The following is a 22,745-nucleotide window of genomic DNA, read 5'->3' on the forward strand; positions in this document are numbered from 1 at the left end:
TGAAACTGCATAGACATTTCATGTGCCATATTTGCTGTCTCTGTGTGACCACCTGGTGGTGTAGAGCCGTAGTTAAGAGTATGTATGCTACAGCTGGACTGCCTAGGTTCAGGCTTCTCCATTTATAAGCTGTGCATCCTTGGGCAACTTCCTTAACCTCTCTGAGCTTAGTTTCCTTATTTGTAAAATTATAATCATAATAAGACTTAACCTGGTAGGGTTATGAGTTAATGTGTGTAAAGTATTCAGAATGATGGCTGGCATCAAATACACGCTCAGTAAATGGTGATAGCTGTCCCTGTCCCAGAGCCTGGAGCAAAGTCTATGCACAGTTGGCACTCAGTATTTGTTAAATGAATACATATGGATTGCTTTTCACCACTATTACCACAGCTCTGCTCTTCTCAATCTTCCCTAACGATTTGGGCTGATGGCATGGCAGGTTGGAGTTTCTCTGTCTAGAAAGGGTCTTAGACACTATTAGCCCACCTCTCTTCGTTTTCCCACATTCCAACTCCTAGCAACCCTGTAGAGCATAGTAGAACTTCCCCACAGTGTTTCCAAGGCTATAAATCTTTGTGGAAGCAGATGGCCACATCTTTCTCCTGCCAAGTGGCTGGTGGGCTCAAGCTGCTAATCTTTCAGTTAGCAGCCAAGGCTCCTTGTGATGGTAACAGCTACCATTTATTAGCACTAATTGTGTGCTGTGCTGAGCCCTTAACTTGCATATTTTATTTCATCCTCAGAATTAGCCTGAGGAGTAGGTACTGTTAATACCTCCATTGTACAGATGAGCAAACCGAGCCTGGCCTCACATGACTAGTGGCAAGTAAGGGAGCTGGGCCTCTTTAAAACTCATGTCCTTAGTTTGGAAACTGCTCTGCTTCTCTGACATCAGTTTCCTTATCTGTAAAATGAGGGGGCCTTTCCTCACATAATTTCACATATTTGGAGTTGTCCCAGGCCCCCTAAGTTGAGTCAGGTTGCCCTGCATGAGCAGGTTCTACTTGGAGAGTTTAGAGGCTGGTGATGGAGTCCCTAGGTGACACAGATGGTTAAGCACTAGACTGCTAACCAGAAGGTTGGTGGTTCCAACCCATCCAGAGGCACCTCAGAAGTAAGGCCTGGTGAACTGCTTCCAAAAGGTCACAGCCTTGAAAACCCTGTGGAGCAGTTCTCCGGACACACAGGGTCACCATGAGTTGGATCAACTCCAAGGCAACAAACTTTAACAACACTGGTTTGATGTAGAAAGTTCGTAAGGCATCTCCACCCCTCTCCCTGGGGTCTTAGCATTAGCGGTACACCCAAGTCAGTCTGGCACAAGACTTGGTCCTGTTCTAACCTTCGGGTGTTTACATTAGGCCACAGATTGCAGCTTGCTTCTTCTTCAGGATTGGAGTCTAACTTGCTCTCCCCTGCTTATATCCACTGGCAGCTCCCCATTGCAGTCTGAGTGAATTCCAAGATCCTTGATCCAGCCTTCAAGGCTTCTTATGGTCTGTGATGCATAACCCCCAGCCACATTTCTCACTCCCCTCTGCACCCAAAACCACAGCCAAGGCGACACTCTCTCTGGTGTCTCGGTACCCCTGGGGTGCCCTTCCTCCCTCTCCATGCCGTCTGCTCCAGTGGACCTCCTGACCCCCATTCTGTCCCTCCTCCATGCCCCATAACCTCCATTCTTCCCTCCAGCAAGGCATTTGTATCTCTATCATCTGTTGTAGTCCACCTTCCTTCAAGACCAGGTCAGTCAGCGGGCTGTCCCCACATTAAAGTGCAGTGCTGGGCACAAACTGAGCTCCTAAGGGTGCTGGGTGGTATGGTGGGGTACGTGAAAAAGAGTTGGAAGTCTGGGCCTGCCTTTCAGGAGCTACCATCTACCTCTGAGGGAATGCTTGCTTCTGTAGCAAAATGAGCCATGGTGGTGTACGTGCTTGGCTATTAACCAAAAAGTTGGCAGTTCAAACGCACCCGTGGGATAAACAAACTGGAGATCTACTTCTGTAAAGATTACAGCCATGAAAACCCTACGGGGCAGTTCTACTTTATCACATAGGGTCCTATGAGTTGAAATCATATCACCACCACCACCAATGGCAAAAGGAAAGTGAAACCAGTTGCCAGTGAGTCGACTTCACCTCCTGTAAGACCTGTGGGTGTCAGAGGACTGCTCCATGGGGTTGCAGTGGCTGATTTTTTACAAATAGATTGCCATATCTTTCTTCTGAGGTGCCTCTGGGTGGAGTGGACTCAACCTGCAGCCTTTTGGTTAGCAGTCCAGGGCATGAATCGTTTGCACCACCCATACAAACCGAAAAACACCAAGCCCACTGCTATCGAGTCAACTCCATCTCACAGCAACCCTATAGGACAGACTAGAACTGCCCCTCTGGGTTTCTAAGGCTCTAAATCTTTCTCTCAGGGAGCAGCTAGTGGGTTTGAGCAGCCAAGCTTTTGGTTAGCAGTAGCAGCCAAATGCTTTAACCCCTGCACCACCAGAAAGAAGGCTGTGCTAAAGCGAGCGGAGCATTTGCAGCTAAGGGAAGTTTCTTGAAGGAAATGGGACTTGAGCTGTGAGAAATGGGTGGGGTTGTAAAAGCAGAGGAAATATTTCATATTCATAAGATAACACCTAACAGTGAGTGCTGCTGTGAACCAGGCACAGGTGTTTCGTCTTTACAGCAGTCCTATGGAGGCAGGATCTCTTAGTGTGTCCAATTTACAGATGGGGCAACTGAGACTCAGAAATCTGGGATGACTTCCCAAGGTTGCACAGTTAGTAAGCAGCAGAGCAGAAGTCTCAACCCACACAGGCTGGATCCAGCGCCCACGCCAGGAGCAGAGATGCAAAACTGACTTTCTAGAATGAAGGTTAGCCGGTTGTGCTGTGGACAAGGACCTTGCGTTAAATGCTGAGGACATAGTAAGTGGTCAGTGAACACAGCTGAGCTGAACTCAGTGGGCTTGGCAGGAATAGAGGGCTTGGTGCTGCCCGACGATGGAAAGTGCATGTTCAGAGAGGCTGTGGCCTTTATTCTCCAGGCAGGGAACAGCCACTGGAGGCATTCAGAATAGTCAGATGTTTGAGGCCTGGGATGGAGTGGGAGCTTCCGCCCTCCTGGATAGCAATAACTGACCAATGTTCTTTCCTCTTCTCTCCTAGTTCTCTCAGCTAATTAAGATCTTCCATTCTCTGGGTCCTGAGAAGTTCCCGCTTGTGGAGCAAACGTTCTTCCCCAACCATAAACCAATGGTGAGTGCCCTTCTTCTATTCTGCTTATCTTTGCAATATGGGAGCCAACACAGATGCCCAAAGGGAATCCTTTGGATGAAGGAGGTGGGGTCAGGGGCCTCAGATCTAAGGAAGAGCAGTGATGTGCGTGAGAGGCCTGGCTTTTAGAAGGAAGGAGTTATCTGTCCAGGTGAAATCCCAGTTAGTTGTACAAATGATAAAGGTGGATGCAGGGATGTTTGGCAAAACAGAGGACAATTTGAGCTGGCAGCAACAGACACTGGATATTGAAGTGTGAGGTTAATAATGAAGATAAAAGGTGTTTCAGAGGCCAGATGGGATTTCACTTGAGCCTTGTTTGGGATCTGCTTTCAACTTCTATTTCAATAAAATCCCTAATATTCTATTTGTACTCATTATCAAAGGGCAGTTTCTTTGTGTGTCCTTTTCACATTCCAACTCTGAAGTCATCTCTACGAAGTGGTTTCAGCTTCACTCAGAGTACATGGTATAGCTTCCCATTGGGAGAACCCCTGGATGGGAGTTGTTGACATCTTTTAGAAAGGAGTCCAGAGCTATCTGTCCTGCAGCAGGAACAAGTTGGCCTGGGGGAGTTCTGGAAGCTGCTTATGGCATGCCTGTGTGCATGGTTGGTGATCTTAAACTGGTCAAAGGAATGGAGGGCTGTGGTCCCATGCTTGGCCTTGTGGGAAACATGAGTCTTGGGTAGTGGATAGGGTACCTACAGTCCCAGTTTGGGACCATGGGCTATTAGTGGAATCTCAGGCTCAGGATGCTGAGCAGGCTAAGCCTATTGGGAGGCAGGAATGCAGGCTCTGGTGGGAGCTGTCTGACCAGGCAGAATTTTCCGTTGGTTGTCTTTCCCTTTTGCCTGATGCAATGAGAGTCACAGGAACCGGGATGTGCTGGTTTAGAACAGAATGTATGGAGCACAGCCTGCCCTGGTAAAGTACAAACATGGAGAAGAAAATTCAGGGCTTATGGTCAAGCTGCCTGTTTAGCAGGGGACCACCTTGGGCAGTGGGGTCCCTGGGTGGTGTCAATAAGTCACGTGCTCTGCTGCTAACTGACAGGTAGGGGGTTCAAGCCCACCCAGGCCTCAGAAGGAAGGCCTGCTGATTTACTTCAATGAAACGAGCCATTTCATTGAAAACCCTCTACTCTGACATACGTGGGGTTGCCATGAGTCAGAGTCCTCGCCATGACAGCCGGGGATGGTGTGGGGGACCTTGGCTAATGATGAAGCTCTCCAGGAGCCCCGCCTTCTCAGTGAAAGCCGTGGACCGTAGTGGAACTACTTCCTCCGGTATTGAGATTGAATGTGATAATGTGTGGAAAGCACTGTGCCTGACCTGACAGCTGCTCAGTGTGTGTTGTTATCAGGAGCTGTTCAATTATCTGCTCATGGTGATCCCATGTGACAGAGTAGAACTGCCCCGTAGGGGCTCCGAGGCTGCCGTCTTTACAGAAGGCATGCTGGTGGGGCAGTGGTTAAACACTCAGCTGCTAACTGAAAGGCCAGCAGTTGGAACCCATCAGCTGCTCTGCATGAGAAAGATGAGGCAGGCTGCTTCTAGAAAGATTACATCTTTAGAAACCCTGTGGGTTTCTCCTCTGTCCTATAGGCCTCTGTGCGTCAAAGCTGACTTGACGGCAGTAGGTTCGGTTTTGGTAATCTCTGCAGAAGCAGAGCACCAGGTCTCTCTCCCGTGGAGCTGTTGGGTGTGTTGAAGCCAACTTTTGGGTCAACAGCTGAGTGCTTAACCACTGTGTCACTGGGTCCCCTTGCTTAAAGTGTAATAGCTATAAAATAGGGGTTAAAAACTGTACCTTAGAACATAGTCAATAGTGGGATGAAAGTTGAGTAAGGTGTCTGCAGCCAGCCCAGCTGACTGAGGATGCCAGGCCCGGCTGTGAGCTTTGGGAGAGAGTCACTGGCTTCAATGGGGACTCATGAGTTCCTGGCATTCCCAATGAGACCAAAGTGAATTTGAAATTTCAGGCAGGCTGCTGGTATCAAGGATCGCTCTTTGCAGGCCTCCCTTCCCACCTCCATCAGGTTGGCATCCTTCGGGAAAATATTAGCAAGGCTGAGTCAGGGCCCCATTTTGGGAGTACCTGTACCACCATCAGATGATTAGATAACCAGTTAACTAGTTGTGTCATTGAGTCAATTCTGACTCACGGTGATCCATGTCAGAGTAGAACTATGCTCCATGGGGCTTTCAGTGGCTGGCTTTTCAGAAGGAGATCACCAGGCCTTTCTTCTGAGGTGTCTCTGGAAGGACTTGAACTACCAACCTTACAGTTTGCAGCTGAGCACATTAACCATCTTCATCACCCAGGGACTCTAGAGAGTCAGATACCACAGAACCAGGGAGAACCCTGCCTCGCACGAGAGAGTAAGAGACCAGCGTCACATCAGCAAGCAAGAGGAAGTCTAGGATGCCGGTCCTGAAATTCCTCCTGCCCCAGGAAAGGACTGGGACAAGTGGGAATTAATTTGCACTACATATGGGGTGGGTCAGGGCAGAGGAGTGCACAGATCTGGATCCAGGGCATGCAGGCCATGTTTACAAGGCTCCCCACTGTCTATAAAACCCCCATCGGCCGTCAAGACACAATGAAGCAAGAGGCGTCAGGTGTGTGATAGAAATAGAACCACTTTACTGTTTAGAATAAAGGACACACTATAAAAAGTGGACATTATGCAACATTACAAGACAATATACATTCACGGAATATAAAATTCATAAATAACATGGAGGAAAACTGTAAACAGTGCTACAAAATTTCGCAACAAATACATTCCTTCCACACAGGGTTTCCTCTGGTTGGTTTCTCTCCATCACTTCTGAGTGTCAGGACAGCAGACTGGCTAAAGAGAGGTGCCAGGGGTAGGGCCCGGGGAGAGGCACGAGAATCAAAGACGCTCCTACCCCCAAAGCACGACCTGCTTTCTAAGTTCTTCCCCTTCTTTCACCTCAAAGAGCCAATGTGAATGCTGTTGATATCCACCTTCCTCAGACATACACCCCATCCTGTTCGGCATTTACCATTTGAATTTTAAAGTGTTTCTCTCAGAAAAAAAAGACTATTGAAAGTCTGACTTCAGGTAGCCCAGAGTCAAACACTTGGGTGCCATCTTGGGGTAATCCACACTGGTGACAGTCACACACCAAATGAGAAAGGCTGAGCAGCAGAGAGTACTAGCTTTCAGGGGGCATCCGTATCTCCAAGACAGAGCTATTCCAAAAAGCCATTTGTGTCTTTTCTTACCCAAGAACCAGTATGGATAATGGTGCTCCTGGGCTATATAGTTCAACTGCCATGATGAGATTCCAGGGCTCAGGGAGGGTAGATAGGAGTCTCTCAGAGTTGCCTACCCTGGCCAGACCAGAGCTCTATACTGACAAGTGAGAGAGGAGAAATCATGACTTCCCTGTTGGGTGGGCCAGTTGCCACCAGACAAGGTCATAAATGTCCTGTTTTCTTCCTCCTCCTTCCTACTCTAGAAGCCACTGGAAGTCCTATGGGGAGGAGGCTGGAGGAGTCTGGGTGCCAGTTCCCTCTGGTTCTCCCAATTCGCCAGTCTAACTGCCTGCAGGGCAGAAGTATTTTACCCTCCATTCCACTGTAGAATTTGATTCAGGAAAATGGCGGCATGTGGGTTTGATTTTTTTTTTTTTCTCTTAAACACAATGTACACATATTACAGCCTACATATGACACGAGATTTAGCAAAAAATAAAACATCCATGATATGATTGAAATACTGAAGTGTCTCAGCTACATAAATGATTTTAAATTATACAGTAAGTGAACAGGTGAAATAAACAAAGCTATAGCTTACAGAAAGCTCAAAAACCGCCCTCTGACATCATCACTCTGCCAAGGACCCTCTTTGCTGGGAACCTACTCTTCTCCTCACCAGGCCTGGCAGGTGGGACAGTGGTTCACCAACTTTGCTGCTCTAGAGGGAAACATTTAGTGGCTCATGCTCAGGCCTCACCCCATGCCCCTCCTTGTGTGAGAGGCAATGACCTGATGTCCCCTTATGGTGGGCACTTGTGTGGGTTGCGTCAGAGGCTCCATCCTACTGGACTTTTGAGGTTGAGATAAAGATAATCCCATTACACCAAGTCTCGGTGGACCACAGAAACCACTAGCTAGCTGACCTCAGCGCCTTCCACTCCCACGGCTCTGTGGAGAGGGCCACGTCTTCCATTTTCCCTCTCCCAAATGCCACAACCACAGGGTCAAAGGTACAAGGTAACAAAGTCAATCCCAAGGAAACCCAAGCCTGCACCGTCTTCCCCCTCTGGATTTCTGCCAAACGCATGCCTGTGTGTTTGTGTGTGTGTGTGTGTAAGACACTAAAATGTGGTATCTACATCTTTTATCCTCCTGTTTTGATGGGCAGTCTGTTTCCTAGGGTGGAATGAACTGAAGATACAAACACTAATAGGACAGGATAAATACCCATAATCTTAAAAGAGAGAGTAATCATGTTACATGATGGTGATCCTACCATGCCCAACTCTGTAAAATATACATTATCCCCTACTCTCAGCATCTCGCTTTTGACACTAAAACTTAAAATAATTTTATTTAATAGGAGAATTTATATTATAGTTTCATTTCCAAAAAAAAAAAAAAAAAACCACAATAAAAACCCTACAGCGTACTGCAGTCAGGCTTTGCCACTAACCACCGATCTGAATTCCATGAGGTGAGAACCTCAGAGGTGGCCTTTTCTCACGTGTGAGCTGGGTGAAGGGCAGCAAGCTGTCCCCAAGCCCAGAAGAGGGGGTCATCTAGCCAGGGTGGGACACTCTGCAGCTTTCCCTCCTATGCCCAGGACCCTGACCCACACACACATCTCTCATCTGAGTCAACTCAAGAAGGCAGTTCAAGGAAGGCCCCCAGACATGAAGCAGGAAGAGAGGAGAGGGGCAGAGGTCAGATGACCCCAGTTATGGGGAAAAGAGTGCTGGGGGTGTACAGATTTTAACTACAATGAAAAAATGGCAACTTGGAATGTCATGGTTTTCTTCAAACAAGCAACGACAACAAATAGAAGAGAGACGCTATTGGCGTTTTTAACAGCATTGAACAGAATTCTGTGTCCTATAAAAAAATTAGCTTATGTCCCCGTGTGGGTATATGCAAATGGGTATAGAAACACATCCCCCTAGGTGAGCTAAACGCTACTTTGGAAACAGTACTCTCTACCAAATCAACTTGGCTGTATCTGTGGATAGTATCTGGGGTGTCTATTTCTCCGATTTACATAAAGGCAAGCTTTCTGCCAAATCAACCAAAAAGTTTTCCAGGAGCAAATCTTGTGGGAGGCAGGGAGAAGAAAGGCATTCCCCTCCGTCTTTCACCTGAGCTTTTGTACAAAAACCAGTTACTGTCGAGTCGATTCCGACTCATGGCGACCCCATGTGTGTAGAGTAGAACTGCACTCTGTAGGGTTTTCAAAGCTGTAACCTTTCGGAAGCAGTTCAACAGCCCTTTTTCAAGGTGCCTCTGGGTGGGTTCGAACCACCAACCTTTTGGTTCGTAGTTGAGTGCTTAACCATTTGTATCATCCAGGGACTCCAAGAGCTTTTGTACAAGGCATGCAAATTGCCTCCTGGCTTCAGGCAGATGTTTAAGTCTTCACCAACTAAGAAAGTTCTGTTATTCTGGCCTGGCCACTTACCCCAGACTCAGAAACATGGCACCCCTGGGCCCACCATCAGTCAACCCGAGCATCTCTGGCCTGGGGGGAAATGTGTGTCCTGTGTCATCTCAGACCCTCTCTTGCAGTCTCTTCTTCCCCTACCTCTGTCCTATCTGCAGACACAGACAGACACAGTCTAGTTGGGACATGCAGGAGCATCTCCTTGGTGTGTAAAATCCTCCACGTGCCTTCAGTCTATCTGCTTGCTGCCCATGACTGATCCTGAAACAGCTGGCCTTTCAGCAACTTCCTTGTCTGTGTCCTTTATGTGCTGGGATGGAGGAAAAGAGAAAAGGGAGCAGAGTCTAGGAGTTGGGGAAGTGGGCGAGAAGAAAGAGGGGCAGGTATTACAATGCCCAACTGGGGTAGTTTTTCAATTTCTGTTTTCCTAAAAAAATATAGATTATATTTTCACAAGGAAGAGGAGTATGTGTTCCTCTTTCTTTCTGGCATGGCACCAAAAATGCCCAAGTAGAAATGGGTGATGGCCAAACCAAAAAGAAGGGGCAGAGTGGGGCTGGGAGAATGATTACAAATAAACTCCTTATGATAGAATTTTCTTTTAAGTGATCGAAGTGCTAAATTTGCAAGAAAACAGGCACTAATTTCATTGTCATCATCATTTGGGAAGAGTTAGTGTCCAAGGAAAGCTCAGCGGGAAGGGAGAGAGGTGAGGTGGGGCAGGGTCTGTACTCAGGGGTCTGTGGCATTGATGATGCTTTTGTCCGGGGGGGCCCATCCTCGGTACCAGCTGCAGTAGCCGCCCTTCTGCCGGATACAGGCGTAGTGTTTGGACTGGTAGCCAGGGAAGCCAAAGTTGGAGAGCATGTCGGTCCAGAGGCACTCGTTCTTGGAGGTCACAAAGCAAGGCAGGTAGTAGCAGGACTTGATCTGCAATTAGAGAATAGACAGTGGTTGGTGGGTTCTGCCATGGGGGAGAGGTCCACAGGAGGAGCTGATGCTTGTCAAAGTTTGGTTTCAGAACCTGGGGTAACTGCAGGGGGAGTCCCAGCCACAGTAAGCCATTTGTGATGGTAATAATCTAAATAACAATGTTACTTTCCTGAGACCAGAAGAACTAGATGGTGCCCGGCTACTCCAGTAACTGATCTGACCAGGGACACAATAGATGATTCTGGTTAGAATGGGAGACGAATGCAAATTCTTTAAAATGGCCAGACTAACAGGAGCCCGAGACCAGAGGACTCCCTGAGACTGTTGTCTTGAGATGCTCTTTAAACCTTGAACCAAAACTATCCCACGATCACCTTTTAGCAGAAAAGCAGAGTGACACACACTATAAAGGATACTGCTCATTAGATCGGCGCAATACTAAAAACCACCTGTATGAGTCCCAAAGGTCAACATTTAATCCAGAGCAAAGATGAGAAGATGGGGGCAGGGAAACTTGAGTACGAGAAATGGAAACCAGAACACAACAAATAAGAATTCTGACAGTGTGAAAAATGGAACTAATGCCATTGCCCAATTTGGGTGGAAATTGCCAAAGGGGAACCAAACTTGCTGTGTAAACTTTCACCAAAAACACAGTAAGGTATTATTATGTTCTTTCAAAAATAACAGTGTTCCTAATGTCTGTCAACTCACTGAAGACCTTGTGTATAACAGAAGCAAACGCTGCCTGGTCCTGCACCGTCTTCACAGTCTTTGATGTTTGAACTGACTTTTGAGGCTTCTGGGTCAGTCCATCTCACTGAGGGTTTCCCTCCTTTTTGGTGACCCTCTAACTTTACCATAATGTTCTTTTCTGGGGATTGGTCTTTCCTGATGGTGTGTCCAAAATAAGCAAGACAATGTTTTGTCATCCTTGAGCATGTATCAAGGATGCAGCTGACTTTCTGCTAAGTGCTTCTCCATTATTTCCTTCCTTCTCGTAACCATTTTAGCTCCCTTGAACAGAAGAGGAAATAGGGACTCAGAGTGGTTAAGTAACTTTCTCTGGGTCACACAGCCCGTAACTAGTAAAGTTAGACATTTGAGAAGGCTTTTCCCTCTCAAATGATAACACGCAAGGATGGGAATTCTCAATTGTTCCAAGGAACTGAGGAATTAGAGAAATGAAACCATAAGCTTTAGAATCAAGCTATCCTGGTTTAGAAATCAGACTATGAAAGCTGTGTGACATAAGGCAAGTTACTTAAACTCTCTGAGCCTCCATTTCCTCATCTGCAAAATGGGGATAATAATAGTAACTGACATCACACAGGCGTACCGTAAGGATTAAGTGCCAGAATGGCCCGCCTCTGTCCCACAGGAGGCAGGAGGCTATGCCCTGGTGGTCCTGTGCCTGGGTTAAGGGTTTGGGCCTACTTGGAGAGTGCCCTTCTCTAGTCTCTGGCACCAACAGCCCTGTGCCTGCTCTCCTGCTGGAGCAGGGGCCATCAGTGAGTCAGCTGCCAGGGTGACCTCATTGGTGACGGCTTGGCAGGACCTGCTAGTGTAAGGATCCCATACCTGCTACAGCCTTGCACTGCCTGGAGGGGCTGAGATGCTGAAGAGTTCAGCTGCTAAGTGGAAAGCATGAAGGTGGCAGATTCCAGCAGAAAGGCATTCTGCCCGGGCTGGCTTCATGCTCACCCCAGGGCTACATTCCTAGCTCTGCCCCAGCCCCACACACCCACCCTGCCCCACCCAAGGGCCCAGCACCTTGTACCAACAGGGGCTGATGTCTGCAGCTACAGCTGGCTCCCCACCCACCCCTCCTCCCGCCAGGGCTCACCTTGCAGTTACAGCCCAGATGATACCGGTAGTTCAGCCCCTTGCGCTGGGAAAGGGTGAGCTGGTCCCATCTCTCCACAAAGTTGCACAGCCCAGTGTACATCTTGCCATCATAGACACGGCCTAGAAGAGGAAAGACAAGGAAAGTTGTCTTCTCCTGCGTCCAGCCAGAGGAAGAGAATTCACACCTACTGGGTACCTGCTTTAGGCCAGGTACTGTGTTAGGTGCTTTGCAGACTATTGATTCTATTTCATCTGCCTAAAAACCTCTTAAGATAGACCATATCCTCACCTTCCAGGTGCTTCACCTGAAGGTCAGAGAGATTAAGCATTTACCAAAGGTCTCAAATCCATTAAATGCTGGACTTGAGACTAGAGTTCAACCTTCACGTTCCTCATCAAGGCTTGTTGGGGGGGTTTGGGGGCTTTGGATTTGGGCTTTTTTTTTGCTTGCCTGTTGCTTTGCTACTGCCCTAAATAAAGGTGGACAGCTATAAAGGGTAGATCTAGTAGGTGGACTGGGAGGTACAGAGGTATCTACAATCCCTCTTTAATTACAGTAAAGCTGGAAAACTGCAAGATTAGGAGACTCCCCCCACAGGGTCAGCAGTGGAGCTGAGGTTAAAGCCCAGCCTGAGTGTTGGAGTCTTAAGCCCTTGCTCTTGGGCAAGTGGGGAGGATCGGAGTTAAGTGCTCCTCGCCATCTGCTGACACACGGTTAAGGTTCTCAGGACACTGGGAGTCTTCTACCCCTTCTCCATCCTTCCGAAGCGGAGGGATAGTGGGCCTTGGCCAGGCACTGGCTGAGATGCTAGAGCTTTACCTGTCAGCAGGTACTGGTACTTGTTGACTTCCAGCTTAAGGCCACAGAGGCTTTCAGAAGCTTCCGTGTAGATGTACTGTACATGGGGCATCTTGGTGAAGCCTCGGTACATCTGTGGGCAGAAGGAACAGCATGAGAGGGGGCCAGGACCCGGAAAACACTGACAAATTCTATGTGGCCGGCAGAAAGCATACTCAGGCCAAAGAATCTTTTAAGTTTTCAATCTTCTGAGCATCTGATGAAAGCCCAGAAAATGCATACAAAGTTCACAGATTTTTAACAAAATACTTATAGTTATTAAGTTGAACCACATGAAGGTGATGAGTGTGGGCCATTTTGAGCTACAAAATCAGCAGTGTGATGACTAATATGGCGGCTGTCAACCAGAGGCCCTTCTGCCCCTCAGGAGACGTTTGGCTGGAGACAGTGCTGGTTGTCACCACTGGAGGATGCTACTGGCATCTAATGGGTAAGCATCCTACACTACACAGGAGAGCCCTGCCAAAATGACTAAATGCCAGTAGTGCCAAGGATGACAACTGTGCTTTAATGTTAACCCACCTTACCCCTATGACAGCCCTGTGAAGTGAGAACTGTTATCCCCATTTTACAGGTGAGGAGCCCAAGCCACAGGCAGGTTAAGTAACTTGTCTGAGCTCATGCAGTAGGCAAATGGCAGAGCCAGGATGCAGGCAAGGGAGTCTGGCTCCAGAGGCCCTGCCTGTAACCAGTATCCTATGCTCTCTCCCACCTGAGCCTCAGAAGTTCACGACCAAGGGCTTCTGATGCAGACAGAAGATGCCACTCCCATTTATGGCTCCTGTATCAGTGTGTGCTCAGAGCTGCTGGGGTGGTCATCCCAGAGGCTGAACCTACTCTGTGACCCCAGGTCAAGTGCATGAATGTTGTAGGCATGGATCTGTTGAGACAACTCTGCTAACTATGTGAGCTGGCAGGGTGGGAGGAGGGCACTGAGGTGTTGCCCAGCTCCTCCAGTCTTCAGTGTTTGCAGGCCTTGGACTGCCAGTGGTCTCTGGGTTTGTCCTAGGGGTTTATAATAGGGCAATGCCTGCACTTTAGTTCTTGGCATGCGTTATTAATTTACTGTGGTAATTAATAAAAAGCCAGACATCACCTCATTGGTGTCTCATTACCTCTCCTTGGCCTGATTATTTCTGTTGCTGTTGTTTGTTTTTGCCTCTTCATCTGCTTTTAAATGGCAACTGGCTGGCGGGGCTAGGCAGTCCACAAGGACCCTTGCCATCATAAAGTGATCCCTCTGCCCTGCAGAGTTTGGGAGCCTCTGCCTTGTGATAGGGGAATGCTGTTCAGATTGACTCCTGTGCAGATGGTCCTAATTTACCTGGTCTCCCTTCTCCCCGCTGCCCCCCAGGCTTGCCAACTGTACAAGGAAGGGTAGCCAAACCCTGTAGGAAGTGCTCTCCACACTCAGCTTTCAGTTATGTTGCAGGGAATCAGGGTGTCCAGTCACCCCCCACTTCCATGATGATAGCTGGTACCTTGCACACACTAACAGAAACCACATTGCAAAGGGCTGCTGGGAGTATGTCATCTAGTGTGGCATTCGAAGAACATCCCGTACACTTAACTTACTCCCATGCCAACCACCTTCTCATTTGGGTATGGATTTTCCTTGTGTTTTTAGCAAATGTCTCAACTCTTTACCTGCTCAGGTCTTTTAGGCCTGTTCTACTGAACAGAGCTTTCAGAAGACATGCTACGTTACTCTTTTCCCCTTTATCTCCTGTCTGATTTAGGGATGAGAACCAAACCCTGTTCAGAGTAGAGAATCTTGAATTGGTCAGTAAGAACTCAATGTCAAAAGCAACTTGGCATCACTGCTGCTTCTGAGTTTGAAGGAACCTTTATTTTAACATTGTTTCTGGCACTGTGGCACCAACTCAAAATCTTAAAACATGATTGGTCTAACCAATATGGTGCTACATTTTGGGATCAGTTCTGAAAATAGCAAAAAAGTAAGGGCGTGATAAATGTTGAAGTCCCTGCATGGTACAAAGCATTTGAGGTCGGCTACTAACCAAAAGGTTGGTAGTTCCTATCCACCCATGAGCACCATGGAAGAAAGGCCTGGCAATCTACTTCCATAAAATTATATCCATTGACAATCTGATGGAGTAAAGTTCTACTCTGACATACTCCAAGAGTTGGAGTCAGCTTAGTTCAACAGTGAGTTTTTGTATTTTTTTAATAGTAAAGGTAGATTTTATATACTTGTCTTTTCTCTATAATAATCCTATCTTGGCCTAAATATGGATCCTAAAAGTAACACTGAGTTTGCAGGCATAGAGTTCTCAAATTGGTTTGACAAATTTAGGAGGGTTATGATAGGCTTACAGTGTCCTGAAATCAGAGAATCATAAAATCTCAGTACTGGAAGGGAATTTAAAGGTAGTCCAATTCAACCAATACAGTGAAGGATTAGTGGTAAATTCAGGTTCTGGAGACAGGTGACCAGAGTTTGAATCTTGTCTCTGTCACTTAACAAGTGACTTAACTTCTTTAGGCCTCAGTTTCCTCCTCTGTAAAATGGGGCAAAGTACTTACTTTGTGAGGTATTTTTGGGAATTAAGTGATTTACAGTAGCACTTGGCACACACCACACCATTCAGTAAAAGTTAGCTTAAAACCAGTTTTGCTGAAATTCAAAATGAGAAACCAAAACCCAAACCAAACTCACTGCCATCAAGGCAATTCTGACTCATAGCAACCCCTGTTGGGTCCCTTTACGGAAGCAAACTGCCTCCTCTTTCTTATGTGGAGCTGCTGATAGTTTCAAACTACTGACTTTCTGGTTAGCAGCCAAGTATCTTTACCACTACGCCACCAAGAGGAGGGAAGGCTTTGGCCCCCTTCGTAAGTGCCTTTGCCCTGCCTTACTGTGTGCAGTTAAATCTGGTTTGAGCTTCAGATGTGAGCATATTGTTCTTTTCCAGCTGGAGGCTACCTGCGTCTGGACCCATCCCTCACCCACCCCTGCTTGGCAGAACCTACACAAAGTTCCAAGAGGTTAGCTTCCTTTGACTGAGGGACAGATAACATGAGAGAGAAGTTATCTGGGAGAGCATGTGCGTATTTCTTAGGAAACTCCTGGTCTTTGCTCTGCATTGACAGCATGAAGCATTGGTCTATATCAGATACTGCTTATATGTCCAGCAAAGATCAGCACGGTGCCAGATGCTGCTTTACATCATAAACTGATTGAAACCCATCATTGATTCTTATTTACAGACCAAGCAAAAGTTCGGAGATACAATATTTTTTTCTGAGATATAAGTTGTATGGTCTTTCTCTTGCAGAATGGGCAGAGGAAGGGAGATGGAATGGTGTGTGCCGGGTGCTCCTGAGAACAGAGTCCATTTCTACAGAAGGCTAGGTGAGAGTCAGGGACCATGAAGAGCCACAGGGAGATGAAGGAGAGGTGAGGGTCCCTGTGGGCTGGGGAAGTCAAGAGGCTTCCCCAAGGATGCCAGGCTGGAGCCTCAAAGGCAGGACGCTACTATTGATCATTTGATTAGACAGAGCCCTGAAGGAAAAAGTCCCCACGGCCAAGCACTCCAGTTGGCCAGCAGATCTGTTCTGCTCACTGTCTACATGCAAAGCACATGACCTGCAAGTCTCCCCAGGGGACCATCCCAGGACTGGGTGGGACATAATGTCCTCCCTCTGCTTTCCCATGCGGCCAGTGGAGAGTGTGTCTCCGGAGCACAAACAGCTCCTGGCAAAGCGGGTGGCTTTTTCAGGATCCTGATGGGAGATAAGGTCCCTATAGATTAGAGTGGCCAGTTCTAGAAACTCTTAGCTCCACACCTCCACACCACACCCAGTGCCTCAGCCCCAGCTAATCTCCAGGTTTGGGTATGCAGTAAGCTTCCTCAAAAGTCCAACACCCCCTCCCTCACTCGCCCCACACACACACACCCCCGTGGGTCTCTGCACACCCAGAATGCCTGAGACATGGATCAGAAGCTCAGGAGCTAGCAGATGGAGAGGGTCTGTCTGCCTTCTATCAAGGTGGCCAATTTTGGGGTGAGGGTGGAAGGAAGGCCAAAAGAGAACAGAATCAGACAGAGAGGCTCATAATTTTCACAGTCTCTGGGTCCCTTTAGTCCAGCTCTCAGGGTGCCTTCGCTCACCCCGTCTGATTCTGGGTAGACTCTCTAATCCACTCGAACAAAGCAGCTCGGGGACCAGTGCCAGCACTCACACAGGCTCGCCTTTCCAGCCTCTCCCCCTTCCCTCCTACCAGGATTGTTCTGATACACCCTTTGCAGGACATTGCAAGTGAAGAACTACACTGCAGGATGACAAACCCAGACTGAGCTCTTTTTGTTCTTCCCTGGGGGAACTAGATACAAACGAGGGAGTGAGCAGAACTGAGGAGCCAGCTGCTCAGCCACTCTGCTCTCTGCTTTCCTTGTAGACAAAGACTGTAAGGTTTGCCACTTTTAGCTATGTGGTCTTACCTCACCTGTACAACAGAAGGTAATGGTGTATCCATTTCACAGGCAAAGGCTTAGCTAAATGGCACACTGCAAATGCTCAATGAGTGTTGCTTGTATGGAGTCATAGATGAATTATAGCACAGTGCTGAACACAAAGAAGTTCAGAGAGGGAGGGAGGGGGAATGAAGGACAGGGGAAGGGAAGGAGGGACAGGAGGCTGGCTGGCAGGACAATTCCTGTTCTAGGACCATCTCTGATGAGCAGGTTGATACCTAGAGACTAAGAGTCACGGGTGGCACAATCGGTTAAGCACTCGACTTCCAACCAAAGTTTGGGGGTTCAAACCTATCCATAGGTGCCTCAGAAGAAAGGCCTGGTGATCTGCTTGTGACAGGTCCCAGCCTTGAAGGCCCTAGGGAGCACAGTTCTACTCTGCACACTGGGGGTCGCCACGAGTCAGAATCGGCTCCACAGTATCAGGCTGGGTTTTACCGAGAGACCAGCAGACTCCAGTCGCCTCTCTGGGCAGAAAGGCACCGACAAATTTTATGAGTCGTCTATTACTGGGATGGTAGGAGGAGTGGAGTGCATGAAAGGAATTCGATAGTGATGGAATGGTCAGTATAAGATGGCAGGAGATTTGTTTGGGGAGTCGTATTAAGAACACAAAAGATGGGGAAGGAATCCTGGGATGTTGGCATAGGAACAAGAAGGAAAGCCCAAACTCACTGCCATTGAGTCAATTCCAACTCATAGCAACCCCCTTTGGGTTTCCAAGGTGGTAAATCTTTATGGAAGTAGAATCACCCCATCATCCTTCTGTGGAGTGGCTGGTGAGTTTGAACCAGTAACCTTCTGGTTAGCAGTCAAATGCTTTAGGTACTGCACCACCAGAGCTTCTTTAGAAATAAGATCTGCTATTAATTGTTCATATGACCAGCTAAGTTATTTCCCCTGTGAGCCTCTGCTGAAAGTCAAATGTGGGGTACTGAAATCGCTTCCAATGCCTATGACCTTGACCCCATGAACCTAGATAAAGGACAGTGAACTGAAAGTATACAACCACCAGCCTGGGAGTGGGTGTGTCTCGGAAGCTGATGGACAAGGAGATGTTACTTGGCCTCTAAGCAACCCCCTAGGGGCTGGTCTGATCCCAGCAAGGGGGCAGTGGGACACGGTGCCCACACGGTGCCCACGGGAAGGGCCTCTGTCTTCCTGCTCTCCAGGCCTGAAGGCAGGAGGAAAGCTAGGTGAGCTTGGGAACGACAGCCTCCCAGCTGCTTCCCTCGCAGCTCTCTGCTGCTGCAAAGCACCTTGTCACGAGAAGGGCTGTTCCAGAGCAGGCGGTGGGTGTGTTTCCTGAACCTCTGCTCTTGTCTAATGTGTTTTGGCATCCTCTCGTCAGCTGCCAGATGCTGCTGATTGAGTTTTTTGGGTTGTTGTTGCTCTTGTCTGCTTCCCACCTCCACCCACTCTCCTCTCCCCGCTGCTGTCTGAAGACATAAGCTCGTCCCATGACCAGGCTGTGGCAGCCAAAGGCAGCTGGCCAGGGCTGACTCTGGACATTACATAACGAAAAGGCTGTGGATGTTTCCAAAGTTGAATCCAAAGCAACAGGTTCCACAAAATTAGTACATCTAACCTTAAGAGGCAGCAATAATGACACCGAGATGTATGTCCCTGGGTTGGCGTAGGTTGCATCACTCCCCTCAATTTGAGCCCCCTGGGCATCAAAGCTTGTCTCCACTGGGGGAACTTTCAGGCCCAAGGGCTCTCACCCTCATTCACCCATTGGATGAATAAGCTTTTATTGATTGCCTCTTGCAGAGTTCCTGGGTGCTGTAAATAGTTAACACACACAGCAGCTAATCTAAAGGTTGGAAGCTTGAGTCCATTCAGAAGCTCCTCAGAAGAGAGGACTACCAATTTACTTCTAAAAAAATCAGCCATTGAAAACCCTACATACAGCGTTCCACTCTGACACACATGGGGTCACCAGGAGTCACCATCCAGTTGGCAGCAGTTACCCCTTGCATGACAGCTCCACCCTAATTGCTAGCCATGCAAATATGAATAATCAGGCAAAGGGCTGGCCTTGCACTTGGACCTGAGCACACCTAGCCTGAACTGCCCATGAGTCACACGCATGTGTCTTCTCTTCTACTCTGAAAGCAAGAACTGTGTCTGCTTGTGGCTCCCTTGGCTCCTGGCACAGAGTTCTGCACATAGGCAGGTACTTACAAAGGTGGACTGACGGACCCGTTGCTGAGTTATCCCAAGCGGAGCCCAGCCCTCTGCACTGAGCTAAGTAGGCCACCCCCCGATCAGCTCTTGCTTAAAAGTAATACCGTCTATGTCCTAGGTGCTTCAAATCCTGAAATGCCAGAGCTGGAAGGGTTCTTAGGAGCGCAAAGCCCAATCCCACACTTTAACAGATGGAGAAACTGAGGCCTAGGCAAAGGGATGATTCCAAGGAGCTGAGACCAGGAAGCAGGTTCTCAGCATTTCTAATCTGATGTTCTTTCGCTTAAGGCCTATTTCCTTAATGTGCTTCATCATGTTCATATGTGCAGTACTGAGTTCAGTAATACACATGTGCTTAGTAAACCTTGCTGACTAGCTGGAATGCAGGAAGACAATTAAACCTGGATGAGTAGGGAAAGACGCTGCAGCCCCTACGTTGGAATGAGGTTCCTGTGATCAGCACAGGCTCAGTGTAAAGACTAGGAAAATAAACCTAAGTTGTAACCTTGGCAATTGCATGTGACCTATAGGCATTGTTGATGCCAGAAAGTCAGAGCTCAGAAGTGCCCTTAAAGACAATCTAGACCCCCTCAATAGCAAGTAACAACACAACAAGACCCCTTCATTTTACAGATGGGGAGATTGAGGCCCAGAAATGGGCCGTGACTTGACCAACATCTCCTAGTTACCAGGTAACAAAAGTGCTGCTGGGTTCCCAACTTAGCTCTTTAATCATGACCTCTGAGCCACTTCACCTGCGCTATCTCTGGAACGAAGCAGCCACCATCCCTCCTTCTCATTACCCATCTCTTTCTGCTGGCTCAGCAGGGTGGAAAGGCTGGGCCTCAGACATTGAGCCAACACACACCTCGTGTCCAATCTACCTTGTCTTCCTCAGCCAGAACTGTTCTGGCCAAAAATACAGAAACCCTCCGAGATCCAGGTTGATGTCACTCACCTTCATCTGCTTGATGGTGTAGACCAATGTGCCAAAGGGCCCATCCTTCACCAGCTTCTTCCCCACCACTTTGGCCCTGATCACTGCAGAAAAAGACAAGACAGAGACAGGCAGGAGGTTATGGAGGGCTAAACCACATAAACCACATAAGGGTGGTATCTCAGGGCTGGCATTCTAGCCTCCAGGGTGTCTGGAATTGCCTTCTTACCTGTCAGCCAAGTAGGACATAGAGCCAACTGGGATATGTAAGAGCCAGAATTCTGATGAGAGAGACTGGGGGAAGGAGGAGGGGTGGAGAAGAAAGAGAAGCAGCCATCATCCAAGTTAATTACCCCAAATGGCCACAGTTGCCTGCCCTGGAAATTCCTAGGCTTTCATCCTCATCCAAAATCGACTTCTCTTATTAGGGTTGCTTGCCCTCCCTGCATTGCCCTCTCAACAATTCTATGGTCTCCTCCACTTGTTTCTCCTTATACCAAGGATCCTTCCTAACCATCACTACATGTGAGGCCCTTCCTTTGCACGCATACATTACACTCCACCTGACATGCCCACAGGGTTGGGGTGCACCCCAGCCTCCCTCAATGCCCTAGTAAGTTTCTGGCCCTCTGTACCAACTTTTAGATGGCAAGGGACTCAGTGAAGTCTAGCTCAGTGAAGGCATGATGGAGGAAGAAGAGGTTGGGAGGGGAGCTCGGAAGCCAGAATGAACAGTTCCAATCCCAGTGCTGCTGTTTATGGCTGTTAATGACTGAAGGCAAGTAATTTGTGTAAGCCTCCATTTCCTCATCTGGAAAATAGGGATAATAATAGTACCAATTTCCTGAACTAAAGGAGTCAGGCAAGATAATGCATGTGAAACTCTTGACACATATCTGGGTTGTAGTTCATAGTCAATAAGTGCTATTAATATCTTCATCATCTTTGTTGCCAAGAACTGAATGGGCTGACTGTGGGAGGATTACTGCAATAAAAAGAGCTCACACTTATCACACGCCCGTCACTGCTGCTGTTGTTGGGTGCCATCTAGTTTGTTTGGACTCACAGTGACCCCACCCCCACCCCATTTATAGGCAGTCCTGGTAGCTCTGTTATCCTTCCCCATTGTACATGCCCCACCATGTTTCCTAATCTTTGACTCTAATTTCTTGAAAGAGTGCCTAGGTGGTGCAGTTGGCACCTGATCAAAAGGTAGGAGGCCCGAGTGAGTCCACCCAGAGGCATCTTGGAAGAAAGGCCTGGAGATCTTGAGAAATCAGCCCCTGGAATCCCTGGGGAGCAGTTTCTCCTCTTGACACACACAGGCTGGCCGTGAGTAGGGTTGCCGTTGGCTCGGGAGCAACCAGTAATCTCTTATTTTAACAGATATGTATGTATTCTTTACTAGAAACCTGTTCCCCATCTCTACCACATTGTCCTGTTCTTCCCCAAATGAGCTAGGATCCTCCCCTCCCAGTCAGACATGCGGTCAGGACACACACAGTCAATGACCCCTCCAGACCTTCCCGCACAGAGCCCAGTAGCAAAGCCAGCCAGGGCAGCTCAGATTGGGAGAAGAGGAGTGGCTATTTCCAAGTCTGCTGTAAAAATGAGAGGTTGGCATGATCCCAGGCGGAGCTCCCTGAAGAGTCACATTCACCTCTGTGTCTAACCTTGCAACGCAGTATCCTTGATAGGGAGCTGCTTCCTCTCTATTGACTCCCACGGGCAGGTTGTAACAGCTTAATTGCCGGCTGGAATGTATGTATCTGCCAGGACATTACTATTAATACTTCCTGAATTGATTTGGACCCGTCTTCTTTCTCATTAACACAGAAGGTAAACTAGGGAGTGACTCTTGGCTTTGGAAACAGGGGAGGCCAAAGAGGTTCCTTTAAATAGGAGTAACTACCCTTTCCTGGCCCCTAAGTGGCTTGCCTTGATTTAGACCTAACATGTCATAAGCAAACCTGTCCTGTAAAGCTGGGCACTTCTAGAAGCTTTTGAACACACAACCAACCAATTCATTCCTTACCCTGAAATGCCCTGAGCTTGGAACATTTTCATATAATTTAGTAAAAAGCGTACGTTTTTATAGCCAGCAAGTCACATTCGAATTCTACCTCCACTGTTATTGTGTGGACTTAGGCAAACTCTGAGGTCTTTGCTCCTGAATCTCTCTGGTTATCTTAGCCCTGCACCTCTTACTTGGCTTACATGTGATGTATTTATTACTGGTACAGCCCCAGCCTAGGAGAGCACTGAAGGGCATGGGCTCTGGAGCCCAACTGTATGGGTTTGAATCCAGCTCTGACACTAAGTGACCTTAGGAAAGTTACTAAACCTCTCCGTGCCTTAGTTTCCTGTTCCATGAAATGGGATGATAATAACAATACCGCGTAAGGGCTGGTAGAAGTTAAGTACATGGACAAGCAGTGAGAGTAGGGCCCGACTCATGCCGAGCCCTCTATGTGCACTGTCACTGTTACCAGAATTGCTACCACTACCACTATTGCTAGGGAGCTCTGGTA

At 48.0% G+C, this 22,745-nt stretch overlaps 2 protein-coding genes across 2 annotated transcripts in view; one reads left to right on the forward strand and one right to left on the reverse strand.

Annotated features, from left to right (window-relative positions):
• The window catches only part of SYN3 (synapsin III), a gene marked incomplete at its 5' end in the record, with an annotated part of 598,160 nt that overhangs the window by 102,531 nt on the left and 472,884 nt on the right, over positions 1-22,745 (forward strand). The window contains one exon of the mRNA XM_007948224.2: positions 3,167-3,256. Within this exon, the coding sequence (XP_007946415.2) occupies positions 3,167-3,256 (90 nt within the window). The remainder of the gene's footprint in view (positions 1-3,166; positions 3,257-22,745) is intronic.
• Positions 9,681-22,745, reverse strand: part of TIMP3 (TIMP metallopeptidase inhibitor 3) — a 65,690-nt gene continuing 52,625 nt past the window's right edge. The window contains exons 2-5 of the mRNA XM_007948223.2: positions 20,236-20,318; positions 12,550-12,661; positions 11,728-11,849; positions 9,681-9,878 (exon numbers count right to left, since the gene is read on the reverse strand). Of these exons, the coding sequence (XP_007946414.1) occupies positions 9,681-9,878; positions 11,728-11,849; positions 12,550-12,661; positions 20,236-20,318 (515 nt within the window). The remainder of the gene's footprint in view (positions 9,879-11,727; positions 11,850-12,549; positions 12,662-20,235; positions 20,319-22,745) is intronic.

The sequence above is a fragment of the Orycteropus afer genome, unplaced genomic scaffold (genome assembly GCF_000298275.1).
Source record: "Orycteropus afer afer isolate SDZICR_OR568_19922 unplaced genomic scaffold, OryAfe1.0 scaffold00209, whole genome shotgun sequence".
NCBI classification, from domain to species: Eukaryota; Metazoa; Chordata; class Mammalia; order Tubulidentata; family Orycteropodidae; genus Orycteropus; species Orycteropus afer.